Consider the following 25,628-nt stretch of genomic DNA (forward strand, 5'->3'; position numbering starts at 1 on the left):
TATAAAAATAACAAATATTTATTAGCTTAAAATTTTTTATTTCATATGGAAAATATAAGGAACAACTGGAAATGACTCAATTGCCCATCAATAGGAGAATGATTGAATAAATATGATACAAACATATTACAGAACATAATTCAGGTCTTAGAATATTAGAATATCTAACATTGAATTGTATCAACCAAGATAATCATAATATATAAGTAGGAAAAAATTTACAAAATATGTCAATATCTTGCCATTTTTATAAAAAGCAAACAAAAAACTGTCTGTGAATATCTGTGTTTATATAAGTTTAGAAAAATTATGGTAGGATCCACACTATAAAAAATGGTAGTGATATGGAAGGGGAGAGAGCAAGGCTATTACCATTTTTTCAATTTTGAATTAATAATTTTTTTAAAAGAATGAGTGGAGCAAGAGAAAGAAGAGAAAATTTGCCTTAAACACATCACTTAGAAAGACTTATTGTTTTTAAATTATATTTTCCTCGACTTTTATATAAAGTATATGTACACATACATATTTACAAAAATGGTTCCTAATATACATACACTTAGCAAACTTTCCCGTCCCAGCTTAATACTTAGCCATGTATTGAAGGTCTTAGCATATGGCCCTCCTACCATGTCAACAAATTATCATTTTTCATGGCTACACATATCCAACCGTTTGAGGTTACTGGAGTTTACTTCACCAGTCCCTCACTGTGGAACGTTTAGACTGTTTCCGGTTTCCCCAGCACAAACAATAAACGTCCTTGTACGTTCATATTTGCACATTTGACTGCACAGATGTGAACGAATTCGCAAATGTGGAATTCCCGAGCCAAAGCTAATCCATTTGGGTTCTGATCCACTTTTCCAAACTGGCTTTTTTTCTAGAAAGTGCTTTTCTGTTGTTTGTTGTTTTAAATCACTTTGCGCTCCTACCGATCCTGCTGTTTAACGCGGAATCGGGAGATCACAAACTGTCGCTGAACTTGAGCGACACCTTCCCGGTGAAACTGCGGGGTTTTCCGGGCGTTTTGGAAGGAAGAACAGGATCCGGCGAACCCGAGACCCGCCCCGGGTGGGGGTGGGCGCCCTCGGGCTCTCCCCGCTGCCCCGAGCTGGGACAAGCAAACACCCCCAGGAGGGTCAGAAAGCGCGCAGCCCGCGGCCCTTCGGTCCCCATGGGACGGGGCGCGCGGGGCGGGGCCGCTCGGGCCGGCCAAGGGGCGGGGCCGCTCGAGCCGGCCCCCACCGTCCGCGCTGCCCGCCCTCCGGCCGCGTCCCCGCCGGCCCTGCCGACGTGGCGGGGCGGGACCCGCCGGGCGCTCCCGCGCGCACTCGGCCGCCGGAGCGGTAAGAGCCCCGGCACCCTCTCCCCATCCCCTTCCCCGGGCGGGCGGGTGGGGAGACCCTGCCGTCGCTCCTAGTCCCAGTCACCGAATCCTGCCCTCTGCGTTAGGGAGAAGCCATCGGTAGGGCCTTGGCACGGGGCGCGCGACCCGGCAGGACCCGGCCTGGGGGTGAAGGTCCGGGGCGGCGCGGGCGGCGCGGCCGAGGGCCCTGCGTGGGTGCGGGAGTGTGAGTGTGTGTGTGTGAGTGTGTGTCGCTCCGGGTCCACGCTCATGCACACACCCACACGCCCGCACGCCGGGTCTGCCCCCTCGGCCGGCGCGAACCTCCGCGGAGCCTGCCTGGTCCGCCCAAAGTATCCAGTGCTGGCACCAAGCGAGTCTGAAAAAGTTTCCCCACTTCCCGGGTCCAAGGCAGAGGCAGGCGACAGGGTCCCCGCAGCCGCACCCCGGGGGCACGGAGGGGGCAGATCCCTGAAAGGCAAAGGCCTCCGTCCCCGGGGTGCGCCGACCCTTCACCTCCCTCCCAAGCGCATCACCCCTCCCCTTGCAGACCTGCACCCTGCCTGCTCTTGCACCCCAGCCCACACGCTCAGGTGCGCCACCTCGACCCACAGACCCACAGCACCCGGCCTGGGTCCCGCTTCTTACCCCAACCCCACAACCCCTCCCCGCACCCGTCTGTCTTCTCCCTGGAATCTGGTGAGTATTTCCAGCCATCTCAGATCGGGCGCCTAAGCTTCACGGCCTTTTCCTAGAGTGGGAAGACATCTCTCTATAGCCTGTAGGGGCATTATCTGTGCCGCACTGATCCCATCAATTCCCATCCTAAACATCTTGAAGGATACAAGCAGGTGCTCTGTAAATAAGTGTTCTTGAACTCCGAAGACCTCAGCCAACCTGAGGTAACAGAATGAGGTGGCTTTCTCCTCAGAGGCCTCTTTTTGCCCTGTCTTCCTCCTCCTGGCCCTTTCCTACACCCCACCTATATTGCTATGTTCTCTCCCTCCTTTCTTCATCAAACCTGAGCTCAGGAAAGAATCTTCTTGCACTGTAAGCTTTAAGCAAAGTAATGAAACTTTAGGGGTGGAATTTGAAACAGAAGTGAGCCAGTGCAGAAGGAATTTGAGGGTGGCAGGGGGCCTTCCTGACGATTTATTTATTTATAAGACCGGGCTTATATCAAACATTGTTTCTCTTTCATTAATATCAAACACAATATATCTCAGTTCAGTAAATATTTAAGGGTTAGAAACCAAGCTAGGTGCTGATGGTCACAGTCCATTGGATGAGAGAATGACGTGGAAACAAGTACGCCTTATAATACCATATTAGAAGTCCATGCAAAGTAACAATAACATAAAAGGAGCAATTAATTTTCTGGAAGGAGTGGGACAGATGAAGGAAAAATTCCACATAGAAGTCGACATTAGACAGTGGGTTTCTAAAGCAATAGGGGTTTGCCAGGCAGTTGGAGGCAGGGCAGCCTGGGCAGAGGAACCAGCATAAGCCAAGGCGGAAGGTGTGAAGGTTTATGAGCTGTCTGAGAAATGATGAAAATTCTGGGGAGGGCAGAGTGTAGGGTGTGTTCAGAGTTGCTGGACAGAGAAATGGGAGCTGGATTAGGAGGGGCCACCCATGCCATGTGAAGGTGTTTACATAGAATGGTTACACAGGGAGCAAAATCTGTCTCATTGTGTTTCAGAAAAATGTCTGGCAGACACGTAGAGCCTAGACTGGAGCAGGCACATGTACTTGTCACGTTTAGGTAGGGACTGTTACAGCCTGACTAAGAGCCTCTCATCCAGTGTTCATTCCTGGTCCTTCACTAACCAACACTTCTTTTAATTGGAGGAGATGATCTCACATAGGATATGGTGTAACTAAATTTTTGTTTTACCAAGTGAGGCCATTTAAAAAAAAGAAATCCATCCACTGTCACTACTATTTCATAAAATGAAGGACATTTTAATACATAGAAAAGCACGAAGGCTAAATTTGCAAGATGAAGGCAGTGCTTTACATTTATTTAATAAATTTAGATTTGTGAAAAACTGGCAATCTTGTCCTCATTTTTCTCTGTCATCATAGACTGGCCACAGTCCTGCAGTGAGAGTTTGGGAACAAGGTATCCAGGTTATTTTGTCCATGCTTACTTTACACAGGAGGAAGTTAGGAAGCCCAGCAAGAATGAATGAGTTGTATGCCAACGAAGGGACAGTGGGACTAGAGGCCACAGCTCTTGACTCCCCGCCCCCAGGCACTGCTCTTTCCATGTCAGGATACCACCCCTCCCGCCCCTCACGATTCCTCCATGCAGCCTCTTATCCCAGCCACACAGACTTCCGTCCTGAATATCTAGAATTCATTCCCGATGCCGGGCATTTGCACATGTGCCCGAATAACCATATCGAAGCCACCTTCAAGATTCTCCCTTGCACAAGGTCAGTCTAGTTCAGGTGCATCTTTCCTTTATTTGATGTGCTGTTTTGTATCACTTTTTAACTGTTTCGTGTTAGCTCCTCAAACATTATTCATATTTAAAGGACAGCAACCATGTCTTCTGTTTTGTATCTGGGAAGCTGTGATGTTACTGCTCCGATACCTTGCATAGTTCTGGGAGCATTTTAGGTGATGAATTTACTCGTGAAAAACTGACTTACTCCCAGCCCACAGAGGCTTCTTTATACATTACCCTTCCTCTCCTAGCAGTTGCCTGAAGCAGCCTCCTTGTGTCTGTGCGATGAGTCTCCCTAGCATCAAAGCCAGGGGACAGGACTGCAGTGATCAGCGTTCCAAACCATAAATCAGGAAATGCTTCTACGTCTGACTGTGCTGATGGGACACCCAGGCAGCGATGGGGATTGTCCCAGGAAACAGTGTGAATCGTGGCTGCAGACCTGGTGGACCCCAACAGTCCCTGATCAGAAACAGCTGTGTATTTAGAACACACAGTTTCTAATGTTCAGACCAAAGGGCACAAGCCTTAAAAATGATTACATTTCCCCCATCATAATGGCATCCAGAGTTGATAATGGTGTACCAGAACAAACATTCAAAAAAGATTTGTTTTGGTTTGGCTTAGGGAAATTTAGACCTGTAACAAGTAAAGTAAGTACGGATTAGAGGTACAATTAGAAGATGAAACAGGGCTGGTCTAATGGTGACCATTTTTATTATTTAAATAGATGTAAAAATCCAGTCTTTCTGATATTTATAAGTTATCCATAAATATTTTCTAACAAAATCAGTTCAACACCTTCCAGCTGATTTTCTGGGTCTTTCTGAGGCATGCTTCATGTGCTGGTTGAATACAGAGAAGATAAGTTTTATTGCAGCAATTTTTCTACACTTGAGATAAACTGACCTAAGGCAATTTGTCCATTAGAGGTAGGTGAGGGCTACCTCCTCTGTAAACTCCCTACCAAGAGCTATATTATCATGAATCCAAGTTCTCTGATGGAATTCTGCCACATACTCACACGTAGATAAGCAACCAGGCTTAATTACACAGCCTGTTCTCACAGCTTGATGAACTCCTTGCTTGTTGTCCTTTCAGGCCTCTATTCAAGATGCAGGACTCAGTTAACCTCCCAGTCAGCATCAGGCTTTGGAGTTCTGCAGTCAGCTGGAAGCACTAGAAAAACCCTACTCCAAAGAGCAATAGGCTGCTGGGCTTAATATAATCTTATACTGGCCCTGGTCAGAGAAAGTCAGAGAAGGGCAGAAGGCACGAGTACATTATTTCTTGCTGAACCACATATTTTAAGCACCTTCCCTTTCATCAGTGAAAAATAATTTCTAATATCCCTTACGCTAATTAGCACACCCCAGAGTGCCAATAGGAGAGGACAGTAGATAAACCCTCTCAAGAGGTAGACACTCAATTACAGGTTTTGAAATGCTCATAAAGACCCTGGAGAGTACATTCCTGAATAGGGCACTTCAGATGTTAACCAACCCCCTCTAGGGTGTAAATTAAAAGTAATTAACATGCACATATGTCATGTGGTATATATATGCTGAAGGATTTTAGAATACGTTATGAACAGTATTAATTACTCTCGTTTTGTTTTGGTGGTGGCTGGCCGATATAGGGATCGGAACCATTGACCTTGGTGTTACCAACACCGTGCTCTAACCAACTGAGTTAACCAACCAGCCTCATTATGAACAGTATAACAACATGTTTAAGACAAAGCATATACATCAAAGTGCCTGTGAATGTTTCTCATAGCCAGCTTTATTCTTGTGTTCCTGCTTATAGGAAAGTGAAATCGTTTAGAGCTTCTTAATAATCTAGGTTAATAATAAGGATCTTCAGATTACCTTATAAAGAAATAAAAAATCAGACAATGTCTATGACCAGCTACTAATGAAGAAAATGAGAATAAAAGGGATGTTGAAGTATCATTAATTCATGGACCCATTCCCCTTATGGTCATGCCTCTTGGGCCCAGGCAAGGATAGGATAAATTAAGACAGAGAAATCTTTAAGCCATGGCAATCAAGCAATATTCTGGGCCATGGGTCAGCAAACATTTTCTGTAACGAGCCAGATGGTAAATATTTTAGGCTTTGTGACTTTGCAGGCCATAGGGTCTGTGTTGCTACTCAGCTCTCAACTCTGTGGTTGCGGTGCTAGAAGAGCTACCACAGTATGTGAGCAAAAGGGTGTGACCCTGCTCCAGTAAAATTTTATTTACCAAAACGGGCAGAGGGCAAGATTTGGCCAGCAGGTTGTAGTTTGCCAACCTCCTACGCTAGTCCAGCTCTGACTCAGAGAGACGTTTTCACAAAGATTTTATAAGCTTTCAAATTTCAGTTCCCCCTGACAATTCCACTGTCTTCCCATAAACCACAGTAAGTACACCTTTTCTGTACAGTGGCCTTGTATCATTCTTTACTGTTTCAACTGGGTTTTGACCAGACTCCTTGATAGCCCAGGATCAACCTTGAATAACCTAAACTTAATATACCAGCCGGAGGGAAGTGTGCATTCCTTTCTCACTCGTAGACTTGTTTATGGGAGTGTTGTTACTGAATTCAAGGTCTGGGAGGTATTTTTGTTTAAAAAGAGACATTCTAAATCAGTTAACTGGGAGGTGTGAGAACAACAATAAAAAAACTATGGCAATGTAGAGTCATTTGGAACCACCTGTTGTAAGAGAGCTTGCGAGTATCTCTACACAAATATTAATATAACTCAACAGGCATATTTATTGAGCTTCGCACTGTGTACAAGAAACCATGTTAAGTGCTATGTAAAATATGAAAACAAAACAAGGAAGATCCTTATCTTCATAGAATTTACACTATAATAGAAAAAACCTCGAGCAACTCTAATCAAAGGATTGTAACTGCAAGATGAGATACATGCAAGACACTCTGGAGGTTCAAAAGATGAAAAATGATATCCAATTGGGAGGAAGAAAGAATGGAAGAGGTGGTTACTTTAACTGGGACTTAAAAAAAAAAAGCAACAAATTGATCCAACAGCCATCTGAGGGTTTATCGTGAATGTGTCAGGCATTGTACAGATACTCACATTGTCCCATTTAGGATCTGGGGAGGGAGTAGGGGAGGGGAGCCTAGTGGGATCAGAGCACAGAGGTCCCTGGATGCCAGCTGAAGCGTGTGGCCTCATCTCAGCAGGGAGAGGAAGGGGGAGGTCCTGAGGGTAGATGAGCAGGAGGGCAATGTGATTAGAGCCGTGAGGTGAAGTGATGGGAAGTGGGGGGGGAGGGTGAGTGTGGAGGGGGTGAACCCGATATTGATATAGTCGATGTGAACCATAATGAGGAACTAGCAGTGAGCACAGAAGTAAAAGGATGGACGATTCTAAATAAAGAGCCTCTAGGATTTGGCTCCTGGTTGAATGTAAGAGAAGAGGCAGGTGGCATTGCAGATAGGGCTGTGATGTGGTTCAATCTCAAAGTCAGATGTGGGAGCATCACATATTGCACACGGGTATTCATATCCAAAGCTGTACCCCATAGATATGTACAATCAGTTATGTTTCAATTTTAAAAAAAAGGAAGAAGGGGAAAAAAATAGTCAGGAGAGGGTTCAAATTTCATATCTGCTATTTACTAAAAGTGTGACCTCTGATCCCAGCTCCCTCACCTGTAAAATGAAGCTCATAATATCTAACTCACAGGAAATAATACATTTAACGAGCTTGGAAGGAATAGGCACTCAATCAGTGGTAGCTGCTGATACTGTCTGTTCTAGAGAGGGTGAAGGTTTAGTCAACGACAGCTCTGAGGTTTTAACGTTGAGTTATTGGGGAAATCTAGTTGACATTAAAAGAAACACAAAATTTAAGAAGAAAATCTGGTATTAAGACAACAGGTTGCCTTTGAGACAGGAAGAGATGCCCAGCTCTGGCCATTAGAACTACTTGTCTGGAGGTAATTTTTTTTTAATAACACCATTATTGAGGTATACTTCATATACCACAAAATTCACTTACTACAAAATTTACTCTTTTAAAGTATACAGTTTAGTGGTTTTCAGTGTATTTACAGGATTGTACAGCCATTACTGCCATATAATTTTAGAATATTTTTATCGCCCCCAAAAGAAACCCCACATCCATTAGCAGTCGCTCCTCATCCCCCTCCCTTCGGCTCCTGAAACCACTCTTCTATTTTCTGCTACTGTGGAACAGAAGTAGATATTTGAGAATACTTTTAGTTCCCATATGCATATCCCTTCATGCTAGGTAAGAGATCCATGAAAGTGTAAACATAGTATTGTAGGTTTGTATTAGTTACCCATTGCTGCTATAACAAATTACAACAAGCTTAGTGGCTTATACCAATACAAATTTATTCTCTTGCAGTGCTGAAGGTGAGAAGTCTGAAGTCAGTTTCACTGGGCTAATGTCAAGGTACTGGCAGGGCTGGTTCTCATCTAGAGTCTCCGAGGGGAGAATGGTTTCCTTGTCTTTTTCAGCTTCTAGTGGCCACCCGTCTTCCTCGGCTCGTGGCCCCTTCCTTTACGTTCAGGGTGCATCACTCCAGTCTCTGCTTCCGTTACACATTTTCCTCTGTCTAGTCACATCTCCCGGTGCTCTCTCTTAAGAACACTTGTGATTACATTTAGGGCCCACCCAGATAAGCCAAGATAATCTCCTCACCTCAAGATCCTTAATTTAAAAATGACTGGTTGCCAGGGTTTCAGGGGATGAGCAGATGGAGCATAGAGGGTGTTTAGGGCAATGAAACTGTTCTGCATGGTACAGTCATGGTGAATACATGACCTTATGCATTTGGTGAAACCACAGAACTGTACAATACAAAGAAGGAACTTATGTAAAATTAAATTAATAATAATATGTCAATATTGATCCATAATTGTTACAAATGTAGCACACTAGTCTAAGTCAGTAATAGGAAAAATTGTGTGTATGTGTGTGGGGAGGATATAAGAATTACCTTCTGCTCAATTTCTCTGTAAAGCCAGAATTGCTATAAAAATAAAGAAACAAAGGGGGGGAAATATATCCTTAATTTAATCACATCTGCAAAGCCCCTTTTGCCATGTAAGGTGACATTCACAGGTTCCAGGGATTGGGATGTGGATATCATTGGGGGCCATTATTCACCCTATCACAAAGTTACATAAAGTGTCTTATTAGTAGAAGAAAGTTTACCCCTACCCAGTTTAATTTAATTATTCAGGGCTTTGAATTAAAGTTTAACGATTCAGATTAAACCATAAAGTGCTTGTTTGTAATCATGTTGACAGATATTAAAATGTCTGATGATGCTGGTAACATCCTAGCCCCTGGGGACAAAGCAGAAATTACTGAGATGCCCAACAATGATTCTTTACCGGAAGATGCAGAAGTACACTGTGATTCAGCTACAATTTCAAAAGAGCCAACGCCGGCTGACCCCAGAGGAAATGCGTGTGAAAATGCGCCTGTCCAGGGTGCAAAGACTGCTGCCACTGGGCACCTTGAGCAACCCAAAGACTCCAGTGCCATGGAGCCCGCCCCTAATGGAGAAGTGACTGAGGATACACTTGCCGAATGCAATGATTCTGTCAGCCTCGAGACAGAACCTGGATCTGAAATACCCCTGAAAGAACAAAATGATCTGGTAAGAGTGGTTCATTTGTTTCCTTTCAACATAAGTTCTTACTGATACCTACCATGTGCAGAGCTTGTGTCAGGCTCTGCAGTGGGAATTGGGAGTTCAAAATATACCTCTGTTGTCAAAAATGTGTTGCATGGTAACATAAAACATATATGAGAATAATTTGTCATTATGATATTTGCTTTTTTTTTTTTTTTTTTTTTTTTTTTTGCAGCAGGCTGGTACAGGGATCTGAACCCTTGAGCTTGGTGTTATAACACTGCACTATAAGTAACTGAGAAACTGGACAGCCCGATATTTGCATTTTGATAATTATGTTATTGGGCTGTCTGGTTAGCTCAGTTGGTGAGAGCATGGTGCTGGTAACGCCAGGGTCCAGGGTTCAATCCCTATACCAGCCAGCTGCCAAAAAATAAAATGAAATTTAAAATAAATAAATAATTATATTTTTAATAATAGTAACAGCCACCAATTATTGAATACATCCACTGTACCAGACCCTCTACTGGCCACTTTATATGTTATGTAATTCACTCCACATAACTGTTCAAAGCTGAATATTATTAACTCCAATTTATCGATGAGGCATCCAGATTCAGATATCAGCTTGTCCTGGGCTACTCAGTAGTAAATGGAATGTGATAACGGACATAATGACTCCAGGTGATTAACAAGCCTGATTTCACCCTAAACAAGTCAATGTTTCCCTAAGACCACTTAAATTCTGATGCATGTTTACAAATCCACTGTGGAGACCAACATTCAGATCACTTTTTTTTTGTTTGTTTGTTTGGTTGGTTGGTTGGTTGGTTGGGGTTTTTTTTTGTCTTTTTTGTGACTGGCCGCACCGCGCTCAGCCAGTGAGCGCACTGGCCATCCCTATATAGGATCTGAACCCGTGGCGGGAGCGCTGCTACACTCCCAGCACCGCACTCTCCCGAGTGCGCCACGGGGCCGGCCCATTCAGATCGCTTTTTGATCATCACACATCACCTGGGGGCCAGGGGCAGATCACACTCATTGTCTTTTCCCCTCAGTTCCTGCACCTGTCTCTCTGAGGGATAGGATAGGCCAACGTCTCTCTGTTGGTACCTTGTACCACACCAATACAACCGTCCAAGCTGGGTTTTCCTGGAGCCTTCCCCTCCAGGCATTTGGGGACAGGCAGGGGTGGGAGGCACTCAGTGCAGAAGGAGGGGACAGGCCGCTGTCCTCTACCCCGTCCAGTTGGACTGCCTTCTAGAGCAGTGGTACAGGACAGGGGGATTGGAGTCTGCCCCCAGCCAAGCCCAGCCCTGTTCATCCTGAAGTGTGCCACCACAGATAATTTCCTTGAAGTAACTGCAACATGATGTCAGGGACAGGAACTAAACAGGAAATCAGGGGGCCCGGGCTTACATCCTTCAATCTAACATTAGCTCTGTTATTTTGGGCAAGATGAGATCCAAACAACCAACTTGTAAATGAACTTTTGATTCAAGATTTTTTTTTTAGAATTCATTCTCTTCTGGATCAAAAGAGAAAGAGTTGTTTTCATCACTGCAAAAAGACTTTATATAAGAGTCCAACAAAGGGCAAATATAATAGAATAAATAAACAATACTTGAAGACTTGGCACAAAATTGACTTCTTTTACATTGACTTAAGATAAAAGAATAAGTTACTAAAAGAGTTAGTATATCTTCTTTTCTGATAATCCTTAAAAAGAGATTAAATTTGTACCTACATAGAAGGGTTTAAATATGACCTGGGTGAGAGAGATATCCTCTCCCCTCAAGGCCATTTCAGCCAGCCACATAGGCTTTCAGCCTGTCTTAGAGCAAACACACACAGGTATTGCCCCCATGCTGTGGTTCTTCTTTCTGAGCTCCTGATGTAATGCCTCTCACCTACATCCAGAGCCACAGACCCAGCTGTGCAGCCAGTGTTTGCACTTCCATCCAAATACTTATGTGACACTTCATTATGAAGAAATGCTCACCTACCTTCCCAAAGTCCTTGAAATGCTGTCAGTGTTGTGCATGGGGGTGAAGGGACAATGGTGTTTTTTTCCAGTCAGCTCTATTCCTGTAGCATTAACAAGGTTTATAAGGTGTTTTCAAAGGAGGATTCATTCAGTTTGCTCAAAAAATTTAAGAAGGCAGATGTGGCAGGAGCATACTGATTTTTTACTGTACTATCTTAATGAACAATCCTGTTAGAATTATTAGAAGTCTGAAATTGGAATGTATAGTGTATCTATCAGCAGCATATGGATTTTATATTAATGGAGCTTGTGTAGTTTCTTTAAGTTATCTCAGAATGGTGTGGTTAAGTTATATTTTTTTACTGTACCAAGATATTTATTAATGGTAGCACTTATAAAAATTGGGAACCACAGCTCCCCACAACAGAAATGCACTCAGGGAAACTGTCTGTCTTTGGGGCTCCTTTTCTTTCTTGTCCTTTCTGACATACAGTCTCAGAAGCCATTGAATTGAGCCTTCCTGCAACATCCCTGAGAAATGGTTCCCAGCCTCACTTAAGTTTGGGCTGGATTCTCTAAGGCTTCTACCAGCCCCATGGCACCATGCGTTATGTCCAGGAATCTGAGTGGTATGGCTATCTTCAGGATGCCTACAGTCTAGGTGGGGAAAGTAATGGTATATAAAAGCAATTATAGCAAGTCCTGTCGTATTAGGTAGGACAAGCACAAGGAAGCCTTAGATCGAACACTTAAATCAATCTTAAAGAATCAGAAAAGTCTTCATCCTCAATTCTGAGCTGTTTGGCATAGGTACTGGCTAGGAGTGACATTTGTTCCCAGAGATCTTGTGGGACCTTAGTATATACTAGCCAATTGACCCTTAAAAGACCCAATCTTGATTAAATTTCTCTAAATTCTTAACAGCCAGAAATGTTACCCAGAGTAAAAAAATGTCATCCCTACTGTCCAACACCAATGGTCAATGATGGAGAAGGTAAAGAATTCCAACGTTACCAGTAAAAGTACTCTCAAAGGACAACATTAGACTGTGGGTTACCGCTGGATAGTTCTCTCCCTAGAAAAGGAAAAGCAGAATGTTTAAGACCCATAAAATTGGGGTCAAGGGAGTTAAGAGGCCAAGTAACACAAGCCAAGACATGCTAATGGCAGATTTTTGCCTCATAAACTGGATAGATAGAGTTTGCTCCAGTTTTGTTTGAGTATTTCCCCTTTTAAGCCTGTTCTACTTGATGACAGCCCAGTTTTTGGCTTGGGCAACCAGGTGGATGGTGGTCCCTTTTGGCCAGATAGGGCAGTGCTTCCCAATCTGGTGGTATATGGGAATCAGCTGGGGTGCTTGCTAAAATTCACATTCCTGGGTGCTTCCCTAAGAGATTCTTATTCAAAAGATCATAGTGGAAGCTGAGACTCTGTATCTTTAATGAGTTCCCTCAGATGATACTCTTGCAGTCAGTCTGTGGACCAGAGTTTGGGAACCACTAATACTTAGACACAGAAAGAGCTACTTGGGGGATAGGGAAGAATTGAGAAAATGGTAAGTTCAGTATTAAACATGTCATATGACATCCAATGGTTATCTGGATGGTTATTTAAGTAAAGGAAGTAGGTAAGATTGCCCATATGTAAAATACAAGTGAAGAAGAACAGAAGCCAAGGACTCTGTCCTTGGAAGGCTTCTGTCTCTAAGCCAACTTGGTCATGCACAGCTCATAGATTTTTTGGCTAGATTGTGGTAGCGAGCAAAGAAGATGAATTGCTGAGAGTTGCCTCTTCCTTGTACAATCTCACCACCACCACATTCTATAAGTGAAATCAAGTCTCAGATCACATTTTACCACAATGGTGTTTTAAATTAACACTAATGTAAGGCTTGAGAATGTCCCATTGTTCTGTTCTTTTAGGTACTTTGACCACCACCTTGAGTGAAAGGTTGACTGAAGGCAGCTGCCTGGATTTCAGAGGAAGGGTTTCCTCCCTGATAGCTGGCATCAAACATAATTCCCCAGAGTTCAAAGCTGAGTGGAAGACCATTTACACAGGGCAAAATCCTTCCTTATACCTTATTCATGTAAAGGTAGGAAGAGTCTCTAAAATATACTTAATCATCTACAAATCTTGAATATTTTTAATTTCCCCATCTAGAATCCCTTTCAGATATTCAAAATGCTAGTAAGTAGCGCACCATGTTTACCAATCAAAACCCATTTCTGCAATTCAGTATGCTAATTAGCAAAGCATCAGGTGTTAATAGAGATACAGATAATAGAATCACTCATTATAACTGCCTCTGCAGTATGGCTTTCCTGATTAGAAAGCCAGCTGACTACCCTGGACTGTGCATATTTTATTGGAATGCTGACAGCACTTGGATTGTAGCTTAATCTAAGAAGCACCCATAATACCACGATATGCATGTAGAAACATTCTAAGTAAATAACAGAGATCATGATACTACAGGATGGGCAAAAAAGAATTAGAAGAAAGGGCATGGACATCATCAGAATAGAATAAAAGTGGTTAAGCTTTGGGTCCTCCTGAGAGGTCAAGTAATAAAAAGGCTAAAATGAGTCTATGGCTTTGACAACAAAGAAGCCATTGTAACGTTGATGAGAATGGTTTCATGAAGTAGTGGCCGTGGGAGTCTCGCTGTGGTAGGTAGAGGAGTGAAGGAAAAAGAAAGGCTGAAAAACAAAGAGAGGGGATAACCAACCTACCCAGGGCCAGAGGAATTCAAGTGGAGGTGCTCATGGTAACTGAGAGGAAGACATCCTTTCCAGGACAACAGAAGGAAAGAAGTAGTTATGAATCAGGGTGTAGCACAGAGCTGTGTTTAGATGGGGTTTTGGTGCAGGCCAGTGTGTGTTTCGTGCATAAAAAGAACTACTCAGATGTATAATTTGGTTTAAACAATTAGTATTCAATTTATTAAGGTTACAAATTAAAAAACTATATTCTTCCTTAGGCTTTACCTTCATCTCACAAATCTTACTCTATTTAGAAGTCTAGCAAAATTAAACAGTCACTTTCAAGGGACTTTGGATTAATATTGGGTCCTTTTTACCAACTTAAACACGTTCAGATATTTTAAACTGTATTTATAAGTGTAATATATTCTATTTCCTTTTTAAGGACCTCATTTATCTACTGATACAAAACCTTGCTGAGTACTTAATAATTGTTATAAAGCTATTAAATTAAATTTATTGAGTGGACTTAAAGACCTCTTAGATGCTGTAATAGTATGCATAAATTTAGAAAGATTTCAGCTTAAAAGCAGAAGTCTAATAATTCAATTATTCATTTTAAATTGGTTTTCAAAAATCATCACTCTGATAGGTCAAATTCCCTAAATAGTAGTGCAGAAAGGACCAAATATGCACAAAAATATTAGTAGCATGACTTTGATGCTTTAAATCTTTCTATATTTAATTTTTAAATCTTTCCAGAGCTGAATGATGCACACTCACCAAGCAAGAAAATTATTTAGAAATAACTGAGGCCATTTTCAACCAGATATTTTGACAGAGCTGCAGGCACCCAGAACAATTTACATCCTTCTGACTGCCATACTGAGCCCTTTTAAGAGTAGTTGTGTCACCAGTTACAAAACTTAGAAAGGGTTTGGTCTCATAGGCTCCATCATCCACATCCCTGGATGCAAGTTATACACAGTACCTGAGTCTCGATCGACTCAAGGAAATAGGACAACCAGGTTGATCTTTGATCTTTAAGACAGGCGTATATATTTTCCATCTAACTGTTAAACAACTTCAAATTTGATGGAATTCTAAGATTTGTAAATCTTTTTTCTGTCTAATGGTATCTTTGAACTTGATAGCCTAAAATAAATAATCGTATTTTCTATTTAATGATAAAGACATTTAAATGAGATTATAGATATGTAAATGTCTTTTTTTATTTAAAAAACTTTGAATGTGATGGGAACATACATTCTTTCGTATTCTTGGAACCACACATGATTACAGATGTTTAAATGATCACCAGTTGAATTTTAGATACTCCCTTTGATTCAAGTAAAGTCCGTTTTGCTGTTACAATATGAGGTCATTCTTCTGCGGGTTTATGGGGACAGGGGAGGAGAGTTCTCATCTGATGGCCACTGATTTCTGTAAATTAGGATGTGAAGTTGTGATTAAAGGAGGTGGGTACTGGCCAGCAAAAAAAAAAAAAAACAAAGGAGGTGGGAGTTACATGGGGGGGGAGGTGAGAAAAAGCTTTAAAATAACTATTTGATCATTGGAGATCTGAGTCAATCCATGCTGCCTATTTTTTAGTCTGCATAGGTGTGTGACATTAAGACCATGTAAAGTGGAGACAATATTCATGATGAGATATATTTATAATTCATGTTTAACATTATTTTATACATGTCTGTGTTAAATGTGTATATTTAGTTATTTGCGTATTTGCCATTGATAAGTATTCTTTGTAGCTGATCAAGAAGTCACAGCTCAATGTCAAAAGGCTAAAGCAATTGAAGTAGTCACTTATTATATGGCAAAAAATTTTAGACTCATTAAACATTTATTTCCATTTGCTAGTCAATTACCAGCTGTCAGAGCATATTAAATATTATAAATTTGAGTCAGAAGCTGTCACCCCTGAGTGTATTAATTCTCCTTAATCTTAGGTAGTGATTTGTCTTGTGAAAGAATGATATTAATCACCAACTTACATCTGTCTTCATGATGGTATAAAATTGCCACTGGGTTTCTTTTCTGAAATGAAGTAAATCAACATAGACACCAAAAATGAAAGCAGACAGTCTTGAGTCATGAGTATTTCCATTCATGTTAACAAGCTTCTCATTGTTTTCATACAGAAAGCAAAAAAATGACAGCCAACTTTCAAAGCTTTTTGCTTCTTAGTTTTAAAAACGTAGTTTCTTATTATTACTAGCTAACATTTTTAAAGTATTTATTATATGCCAGGACTATGCTCACACTTTATATGTTGGGTTTTTTTAATGTTTAAAATAACACCGTGAGGCTATTGGTCCTTATATCTCTGGTTCTTGTAGCACTGTACCTCATATTTTGTAATGAGGAAATTGAAGGCTTAAAAGAACTTGAGTAATTTGTTGCCCAAAACGGCAGAGCCTGGAGTTAAACCCAGCAATTTAATTCTATAGCTTGTTCTCTTGACTAGTACTCTATGCTGATAAATGGTGTTTGATATTTACTAGGTGGGTCAGGTAGGAATGCATTTGGGTACAAGTAACTGAAATTCAACATATAGTACAGATGTTCTTCAACTTACAGTGGAGTTATGGCCAGATAAATCAATCACAAATTTATAATATTTTCAATTTACAGTGGGTTTATCCAGACATAGCCCCATTGTAAGTCAGTCGAGTAGTGTACTGAATGCCTATCACTTTTGCACCATGGTAACGTTGAAAACTCCTAAGTCGAATCATTATAAGTTGGGGATTGTCTGTAGTTTACAAAATAGCAATTTATTTTTTTCTTACTTAATAGAAAGGATGGAGATAGGCAGCTACTCACATTGGTTTAAAAGTTCAGCAGTGCCAGGACCAGTGACTCTGTGATTCCATGGTCTTTTCTTCATGGCAGCTAAAATGACTGCTTCAGTTTCAAGCATCATGTTCATTCAGAGCAGGAAAAGGGGAGGCAGAAAGAGTTGACACAAACTGTAATGGTGTAATTTATCATGAAAGCAAAAACCTTTCCATTTGTACATCTCATCAGCCAAAAACTGTTTCACATGACCAACCTGGTCTGCAAGAGTGGAAGACAGCAAGGGAGAAAGGAGTTAGGACCAGCCTTGGGTCAAAAGTTACAGAATCTATAAGCTCTGTAGGAATTTTTCATGTTGTACTTAACTTCCTTCTTTTTTTCTTTTTCTTTTTTTTTCTTTATTTTTTTCAATGAAAGAGCTGTGGTTCTCTATATAGTGAACTCCGAACGAGTTGTTTTCTAGAATGTGTTCCCAGACAGTAAGAAAAAGCTGTGGTTCCACTGAGTCAGGACTCATTGGTTGCAAGTGACAGAAACTATCCCACACCTAAATGAGAAAATGGATGAATTTCAGTTATTTATTGAACAAGTGTTTATTAAGCACTCATTATATTCCAGGCACTCTTCTAGGCTCTGGGATATAACAGTGAACAAAACATTTTTTTTCGAAAAGAGTAAGCAAGAATATGAGGGAATCTCGTAGAACCCAAAAATAGGAATGCATCAGGGCTGACAAGCTGTCAGGAACCCAGACAGCTCCTCTTAGCATTGTCTCCTTTGATCTGCTCTGCTTTCTCTTAATTTTTAGTCTGCATGTGGGTAGAATACGGCCACCCCACACAGCCTGTGTTTCCATCTTCTATTCGAGCAGTCAGCTCACGCTGAGCCACGATCTCTCAGTCCTGATCTCAAAAACCTAGATGAAGGAATTTGAATCCCTTGAGGCCAGGAGCAGTCTTAACCCTGTGGTAATAGATGTAGTTACCGGGGTCATGGAGAGTGGAGCAGACACCTCAAATCAAAAGGTGTCTACCTCACAAGGCTTGCTGTTGCTGCTACCCGTCTCCAGGCTTATGGGTGCTTTTTGAGACACTATGCCCCTCATCCACACCACAGCTCCTGCCTACCGCTCCCGCACGTTTGAAAGTTAATTCTACCTTGAAGAGCACGTTTGTTTAGCTCTGTAAGAATTGTCTGGGTCAAGGTTGTTCTGAACTTTTTCAAATCACCCTGTGCCCTAATGTGTTAACATCTTTTCCTCACACAGCCCTTGTCCCTTGACTCCCAGATAATAGGAGAATTGAGGCTTAGTTAACATCAAACTGCCTTCTCACTTCAAATCCAGCCCTCAGAAGCCAGCACCACCACTAATCAATTCGGTTTCTAAGAACACATTGCAATGTGGGTTAGGACGGTCTTTTATGGCCCGTATAAACTATAAGCCAATGAGATATGGTTGTTGATGATTTTTTTTTTTCATCTTTTTTTGTTGTGGTTTCAAACAAGTGGGTGTTTTTCCATTCAGGGATAAACTGAATTGCTGACCTTGTGGCTAATCTGTTTTTCTACAGGCTGTGGATTCCCCTCCACGTGGAGGAGGATGGGCAGGATGGGGCTCCTGGGGAAAATCTCTGCTCTCATCAGCATCTGTCACAGTAGGTAAGCATTATATGTTGCATTTGAATAGGAGGTAAAGTTCAGAAGCTTAATAGGATATGACATTTCGATTATACCATATACTGAGAGTTTAATATTAGCCCGTGACATCATAAAAGCAAACCGTTTTTAATGTTCACTATTCTAAGTGCTTCATATATATCAGTACATTTATTCTTCAAAATGACCCTATAAGAAGGTACTCTTATTTTCTCCATTTTATGGATAAGGAAACTGAATTATGAGGGACTCAGACCTTGTCCAAAGTGAGGAGTGCCTGGGTTGGGATTTGAAAACCCAGAATATAGCTTTTAACCACTGTATTATATTGCCTCTTAAAATATAAGATTTGGGCTTTTATAATGTATTCTTAAATCTTTGTGCTTACCATCCCACTTGAATTTTTTTAAATGTGCAATTCACCTACTTCCTAAAAGGATTTGAGGTATCTCGATAAAAGGCACTTCATCATCAGGGCATTGAAATACAATTGATAAAAATATGCAGGAATGAAGGTTATGTATTCTGTATCTCCCATGGCTAATAGATTCACTGTAGTTGAGCACTGACCTTAACTCTAAGCTTCTTGGCTGCCAGTACATTATTTATTTCTCATTGACTAATAAAACTTATTTTAATAAATTTATTTTCTTGGTATTAAATTTTTAAAGAAATTTCGTGTACGGGTTCCTGTACAAGGAGACAGTATAATAGACAACATCTTCATCAGTGCAGGTTTGTGAAGATATTCTTCGTGTTACTTCTTGTATCTACTTTTGGTGAAAACTGAAGGTATAACATTAACATATCTAAGATAATTTAGCCAAGGCATTTCATCTTGAAGGTAGAGGGTAAGGAAAAGGACAAGGTGCTGTGGTTTAAATGTGTCACCCACAGTTCATGTGTTGGAAACTTAATCCACAGTGCAGCAGTGTCAAGAGGTGGATCTTTAAGAGGTGATAGGTCATGAGAGCTCTGCCTTTCTGAATGGATTAATGTCATTATCACGGGATTGGGTTCGTCATCATGGGAGTGGGTTTATCATCATGAGAGTGGGTTTGTCATCACCAGAGCGGGTTTGTTATAAAAGCGAGTTGGGTACCCTCTTGCTTTCTTGCTCTGTCTTGCCCTTCCTCCTTCTTCCTTGGGGGTGATGCAGCACAAAGGCCCTCACCAGATACTGGCGCCATGCTCTTGGACTTCCCAGCCTCTAGAACCATGAGCCAAATAAATTTCTGTACATTATAAATTACCCAGTCCGTAGTGTTCTGTTATAGTATAAAATGGACTAAGACACAAGGAAAGCCTCAGGTAGCATAGCTTTCAGGTCATCTAACGCAGGTATCCTCAAGGAACAGTCCATGACCATGAGTATCTTGTGATGGGCCATGAATTGTCCAATTCATTGTTACTCCTAAAACCAGGAAGTCCAGGAAGGCCTTTACGTCTTTTGCTTCACCCAAATGGACCATGGTCACAAACAGTTTAAAGCCAGTTATCTAACCTGATAGAACTTAGACTGCCTGGAAGAATGGATAGATCGCATTCCCCTAATCCCATCTTTGTCAGGTATCAGTCTTCTGAGGAGGGTACTAGCAAGAAGCAGACAGTGGACAAATAAATGTTGACCTTTCTGGTGAGAGGCTGGCAACAGATCTTCTCTATCACTAATTGTAAGTGCCAGGTATACCATGGGTACCACCAATGCTGATGGCAAAATTAACCTAATTAAAAGAGAGGAGGCTGTTTTGTTTTCTAAACAGGACAGTCTCTTCACAAGGATAAGACAAGCACCTGTGGGCATCCTCTTTCCTTGGGAAAGTGTTTGAACTTTTATATATTTATTTTTTAAATTTTAGTTAAGTTTATTCATTTATTAATATTATTTTTTTTACATTCTATGATGTTGTTGTGGAGCAGTTGGGGCGAGGGAGAGAGAAAGGGGAAGGAAATAGAATGAGAGAAGTAGGAAGGGGGAGGGGTGGTGTTGAGGCCTGTGGTACCCCCTGCATTCCTGCAGGGGAGACCGGGGGCTTCCAGCAGTGGCTTGGTCATTGCTGGGCTGGGTGTAGGTGTCGGGGGGGGTGGCTGAAGTCCTTGTCCCCCCACTACCCCAGCTCTGGAGCCCAGGCACTTCCTGCAGCGGCTTGGCAGTTGTTGCTGGGCTGGTTGAGGGTGTCGGTGGGGCATGGCTGAGGCCCTCAGCCCCCCACTGCCTCAGCTCAGGAGAGCCCAGGACACTTCCTGCAGCAGATCAGTGATCATCACTGGTCTAGTTGAAGGAGATGGGGGGGCATGGCCAAGGCCCACGGTCCCCCATTACCCCAGTTCAGGAGAGCCTGGAATGCTTCCTGAAGCAGCTTGATGATTGTTGCTGGGCTGGTTGCAGGTGTTGGGTGGACATGGCCAAGGCCCTCAATCCCCCACTGCCCCAGCTCAGGAGAGCCAGGGGCACTTCCTGCAGCAGCTTGGTGGTCATCACTGGACTGGTTACAGGTATCGGGTATGTGTGGCCAAGGCCCTCTGCCCCCTACCACCCCAGCTTGGGAGAGCCTGGAGCGCTTCCTGTGGTGACTCAGTGGTCTGAGTGAATCACTGAGCTGGTTGCAGCCGTTGGGTGGGACATGGCTGAGGCCTTTGGCCCCCACACACCTCAGCTCCAGAGAGCCCAGGGCACTTCCTGCAGTGGCTCATTGGTCATCGCTGGGCTGGTTGCGGGTGTTGGGGACATGGCTGAGGCCCCCAACCTTCCCTCCTCCCTGGTTTGATAGCCCGGGGGAATTCCAGTCTTTCTAGGTTTTATAGGTGTTCTTTGGTGATGTGAGACCTTTACTAGTTAGTTTTCTTCCAGTTCTGTTTTGGATTATTAGCTACCCCCACCACTTAAACTCTGCACTGGAACTAATTTGTTGTCCTTTGCTTACTTCTAAAATGGGGGAATTTCTTGTGGGGACCAACACTTGAGCTGTACGGTTGAGCTAAATTGTTGCTTTGATGTGATTCCCTGGGGAAGGCTTTTGGTGCAGTTCAATATAATTGTTGACTTTATAGGTACTTCCAGCACTCATGAGATCTAGTACACCTGGGTTGTGCAGAAACTCTGGTCTGGACCCAAGTCTTTTCAGCCGACTGCACCCTCTGCAGTTCTGCATTCCTGACCAGTCTCCTCTGAGTGGTCCATGACTAATTGGGAGGATAGATCAGCTGTCCTTGCTGTGCCCCAGTGATCCCCCAGTGGGCCTATCTCCGCCACCACCTGTGCTCCAAACACTTCCTATGGGGAAAGTGGTACACTGGTCTCTGGCAGTGACTCACCAGCCTCTGTGTGGCTCCTCTCTCCTATGTGGGTCCATGGGAACCCTATTAGTAGTCTTGCTGGCCTGGGGGCCACCAAGGCCCTCTTCTCCCCTGCAGCCTCCAAGCAACTCTATCTGAAGGGCACATCTGTGGCTTATGTCGGTTCCTGCTCCGTGCACTCAGCAGCTCCAGCCTGGAAGCAGCCAGGATTCAAAATGGTCAGAGCAGTTTTTTCTTTCTTGTCGCAGCTTTTCCTGCCCTCATGTACTCCATAGGTCTCTCCTCCTCTTCCTCTGACATCTAGCCTACATGCTGGAATTTTGAAAAAGGAGTGAATCTTGGCATTTTTCTCTTGTTTGCAATGGCAAACAACAGCAAAGGGCACATGAGGAAAATCATAAGAATTTTGAAATATTGATGCTCATTCTAAAAATCCTTTTGGACAAATTTTAGAGTTATTTTTAGAAAAGCGGGTGCTAAAATTGTTCATCACCACTGGTCATCACTACCCCAAAGAATGCAGTGGAAATATAACTGAATACTACCCCTAAATTGCTCCTAAGGCATATTTTGGAGACTTCTGGTCAAGACATGCCGTGACTTTACATGGTCATAGTAACTAAAATAATAGCAATATATACTTTAAAACTAGATAAATGTCTGTGTGGACCTGATACAGAACTAAACATGTAACATAAGAAGAGGCCAAAGTCATGGGTTCCAAGGCTGGCAACAGGCATGGTGGTTGGGAGTTTGACTCCCAAAAGATAGTAGGGATCACGAGTATCCCACAGATGGAGATATATCACAGCTGGGCTCACAGCCTGAAACAGGGGTTGGAATGGGGCTCAACCATCGGAGGACAGAGACTTTAAAAAGTTGTGGATGCCTTCCTGGACTGTGGCCTATACTGAGCTGCTACATTGGGATTGAGAGAGGCGAGCTAGGCACAACTTCGATTATGTACAGACTAATATCAGCCCCAGGGCTTTGTGGCAAACTGTTTATTATCACAGGGCAAAGAAACTTATTGGAAAACAGAGCACTTACAGCAGTAGACAAGCTCCTGAAGGTTTGTGAATTGCCTGTGGAAAATAAAGAAAGAAAATAACTGCATGTTCAATTGCAATTGATTTCCACTTAGAAATCTCATGTTCCCCCCGGGGTAATTCCTGTTGCGGAAGGGAGTGCAAAAACACATAGTCCTTAACAAAATACAGAGCTGTCAATTGAACACTAGAAATAGAAACCAATACTTCTTACAGTTGTTCAAAAACTGCAGTCACAATAGCTAGAAATGTTCAGTTGCCAGGAGAGTAATTGGAGAACAGAAACATTTGGAAGGTGGTACTCTCTTGAAGTGAGCACTGTACCACGAGTCATAAGACCTGAGACCAGGTCCTGAGTGATATTAACTTGTGATTCACAAGGGATTGCCATTAACTAGCTACACTATGCACTTAACCTCTCTGAGACTCAGGTCCTGTGTATGGAAAAGTATGGGTGAAGGACCTTGAGGAATTCTAAGGTCCCTTCCAACTTCCAGAATATGATGATTCCGTATTCTGTGACTATATAAGGAGAAAGATATTTGTAATCACTGTGCTAAGTGGGAAAATACAAAAAATTCATCGACATTTTGCTACTCTGTATTTTTATATTTTGTCTCATCTCACTACTTTGACCCTAAGTTTAATGGAAAACGAAAAAAAGCAACCTTCTCATGCACATATGAAATCAAACATTTCTCAGCCTGAAGTTCTTTTTGAGGAGGCCTGAACTCTTGCATTAGGTTCCTCCACAACTGCAGTAACATCACATTGTAAGAAGACTTGATCACTTTCCACTCCTGCCTTTGGAAAAGTTCATAAAATGCGATAAAAATGTTTATTATTTCCAGGCAGAAGTCAGAGTGGGAAATATAAAAAATGTATGAAAATGTGAAAAAAAATAAAGGATTTTGATGGCAATTTCAAAGTGATAATGTTGTTGTAAGAACCAGGTATTATTTCCCACAAGCATCTTATAGACCTGACTTATTCCTAAAATACATTGCTAAGCTAAGAGAGGTAGACCAGTAATCAAAATGAAAATTGACAATGCTGAAATGTATACTAGTATACAAAGTAAAAGCTGTATAGTAGAATAGAGCACTCTAGTTCTAGATACTACCAAAGGCTGACGTGTTTATTTGAAATTCTGGTTTTAACACTTTTATGAGTCTAAACACTTTATGCAAGAGTACCTGAGGCTGGGGGAAGGGGGTGGTGTGTATGGAATATATTTGATCTGTGTAAATCTACTTTTTCAAAATTACCATCGTTCCCCTTCCCCATCTTCTCCCAAGTTACACAATTTTTCCTTTGGCACATTTTAATGAAACCCTTCTACCAGCCCTGTCAGAAATAATGACAGTGTTTATTACAGAGAATGGCAAACCTGTCAAAATGGTACTAGAATGAGAACTCTTCACTGTGTAAGTCATTGTCAATAGCACGTGGATTCATTTTTGAAGGTGACATTGCTGATGTGAAAATTCTCAAGTATTATTGATACAAAAGAAAATAGGATTAAGGCTTGGAATTTGTCCATAATCCTTTATAATCTAGAAATAAGGCACAGGGGTTAATGAATTTCTGTTGGCCTGCTAGCAAACTTTACCAGTTTAGTAACACTACTTGTCAATTTCAAACCCAAAGGGAAGTGAGCATCTGACTACAGAGTAGACATCAACTATCATTATGGAGCGGAAAGATTTCTCCACAAGGAAGGTTGATTGACTCCTCTTTCTGCTGCACTGTAGTTTGCTTTAATTGAGTGTGGCAATATCGATTATGTTTTTCTAAGCAGCTGCTCTTCACACACAACTTTTTATAATATCTTGAATTCATTGATAGAAGAGTCTGAAATGCAGTCAGTATTGTTCTATTTCTCTAAAATTCAAAGAAAATTCTAAGTTGGTGCAACTTTGAGAAGAGCAATTAGCACTATCTATAAAATTTTAAATGCTGATACCTTTTTAGCCCAGCAGTTTCACTGTTGGTCCTTTGCAAAATGTTATTTAAAAAAATACACACACACACACACACACACACACACACACAAAGATGTTCGATATGGAATCCACTTAGCAAAGACCTATTGTGCCAGGCTCTATTCTAGGCACTTAAGAATAAGCAGTGAACAAACAAGACAAAAGCCCTGCCCTAGAAACAGTTCAGATGCTAGTAGGAGATAGACAATGAACAACACACCTAACGAATAGGGAAATGATGTAGAGAGCCAGAGGTGGTACGTCTATGAAAAAATACAATGTGGAACAGGATAAGAGAGGTCAGGAGTGCAGGATAAGAGAGGTCAGGAGTGCAGGATAAGAAAGGTCAGGAATGCAGGAGAAGAGAGGTCAGGAATGCAGGAGAAGAGAGGTCAGGAGTGCACCTTTAAAGAGGCTGGTAAGAGGTGGGCCTTGGTGAGGTGATATTTGAACAAATGAAGGAGGTGAGGGAGTTCTCCAGGCACATATGAAAAACTTGAAGCATCTAAAGTATCCATCAATAAAGAACTGCTAAAATATGATATATACATTCAGTGGAATACTTTGCAACCATGAAAAAGAGTGAGGTAGATTAGCATTCTAAGTTGAATGCCCAGGAGAGAGACTGAGGCAGAGATTGCATTTTACTGTGAACTGCTCTCAGGAAAAGCCTTACAAAAAAGTGCAGGACCAAGAAGCA

General features: G+C 42.0%; 1 protein-coding gene across 2 annotated transcripts in view; it reads left to right on the forward strand.

Moving 5' to 3' along the window:
• The first annotated feature begins 1,292 nt into the window (after window positions 1-1,292).
• FAM114A1 (family with sequence similarity 114 member A1) overlaps window positions 1,293-25,628 on the forward strand; it is a 62,241-nt gene continuing 37,905 nt past the window's right edge. The window contains exons 1-3 of one of the 2 annotated variants that reach the window (XM_063108345.1): window positions 1,293-1,349; window positions 9,101-9,456; window positions 18,513-18,600. In XM_063108345.1, coding sequence (XP_062964415.1) covers window positions 9,109-9,456; window positions 18,513-18,600 — 436 coding nt within the window. In that variant the 5' untranslated portion in view covers window positions 1,293-1,349; window positions 9,101-9,108. Of the gene's footprint in view, window positions 1,350-8,191; window positions 8,241-9,100; window positions 9,457-18,512; window positions 18,601-25,628 lie in introns of those variants that run through there. The other variant, XM_063108346.1, reaches the window with a different exon arrangement.

Source organism: Cynocephalus volans, chromosome 9 (assembly GCF_027409185.1).
Source record: "Cynocephalus volans isolate mCynVol1 chromosome 9, mCynVol1.pri, whole genome shotgun sequence".
Lineage (NCBI taxonomy): Eukaryota > Metazoa > Chordata > Mammalia > Dermoptera > Cynocephalidae > Cynocephalus > Cynocephalus volans.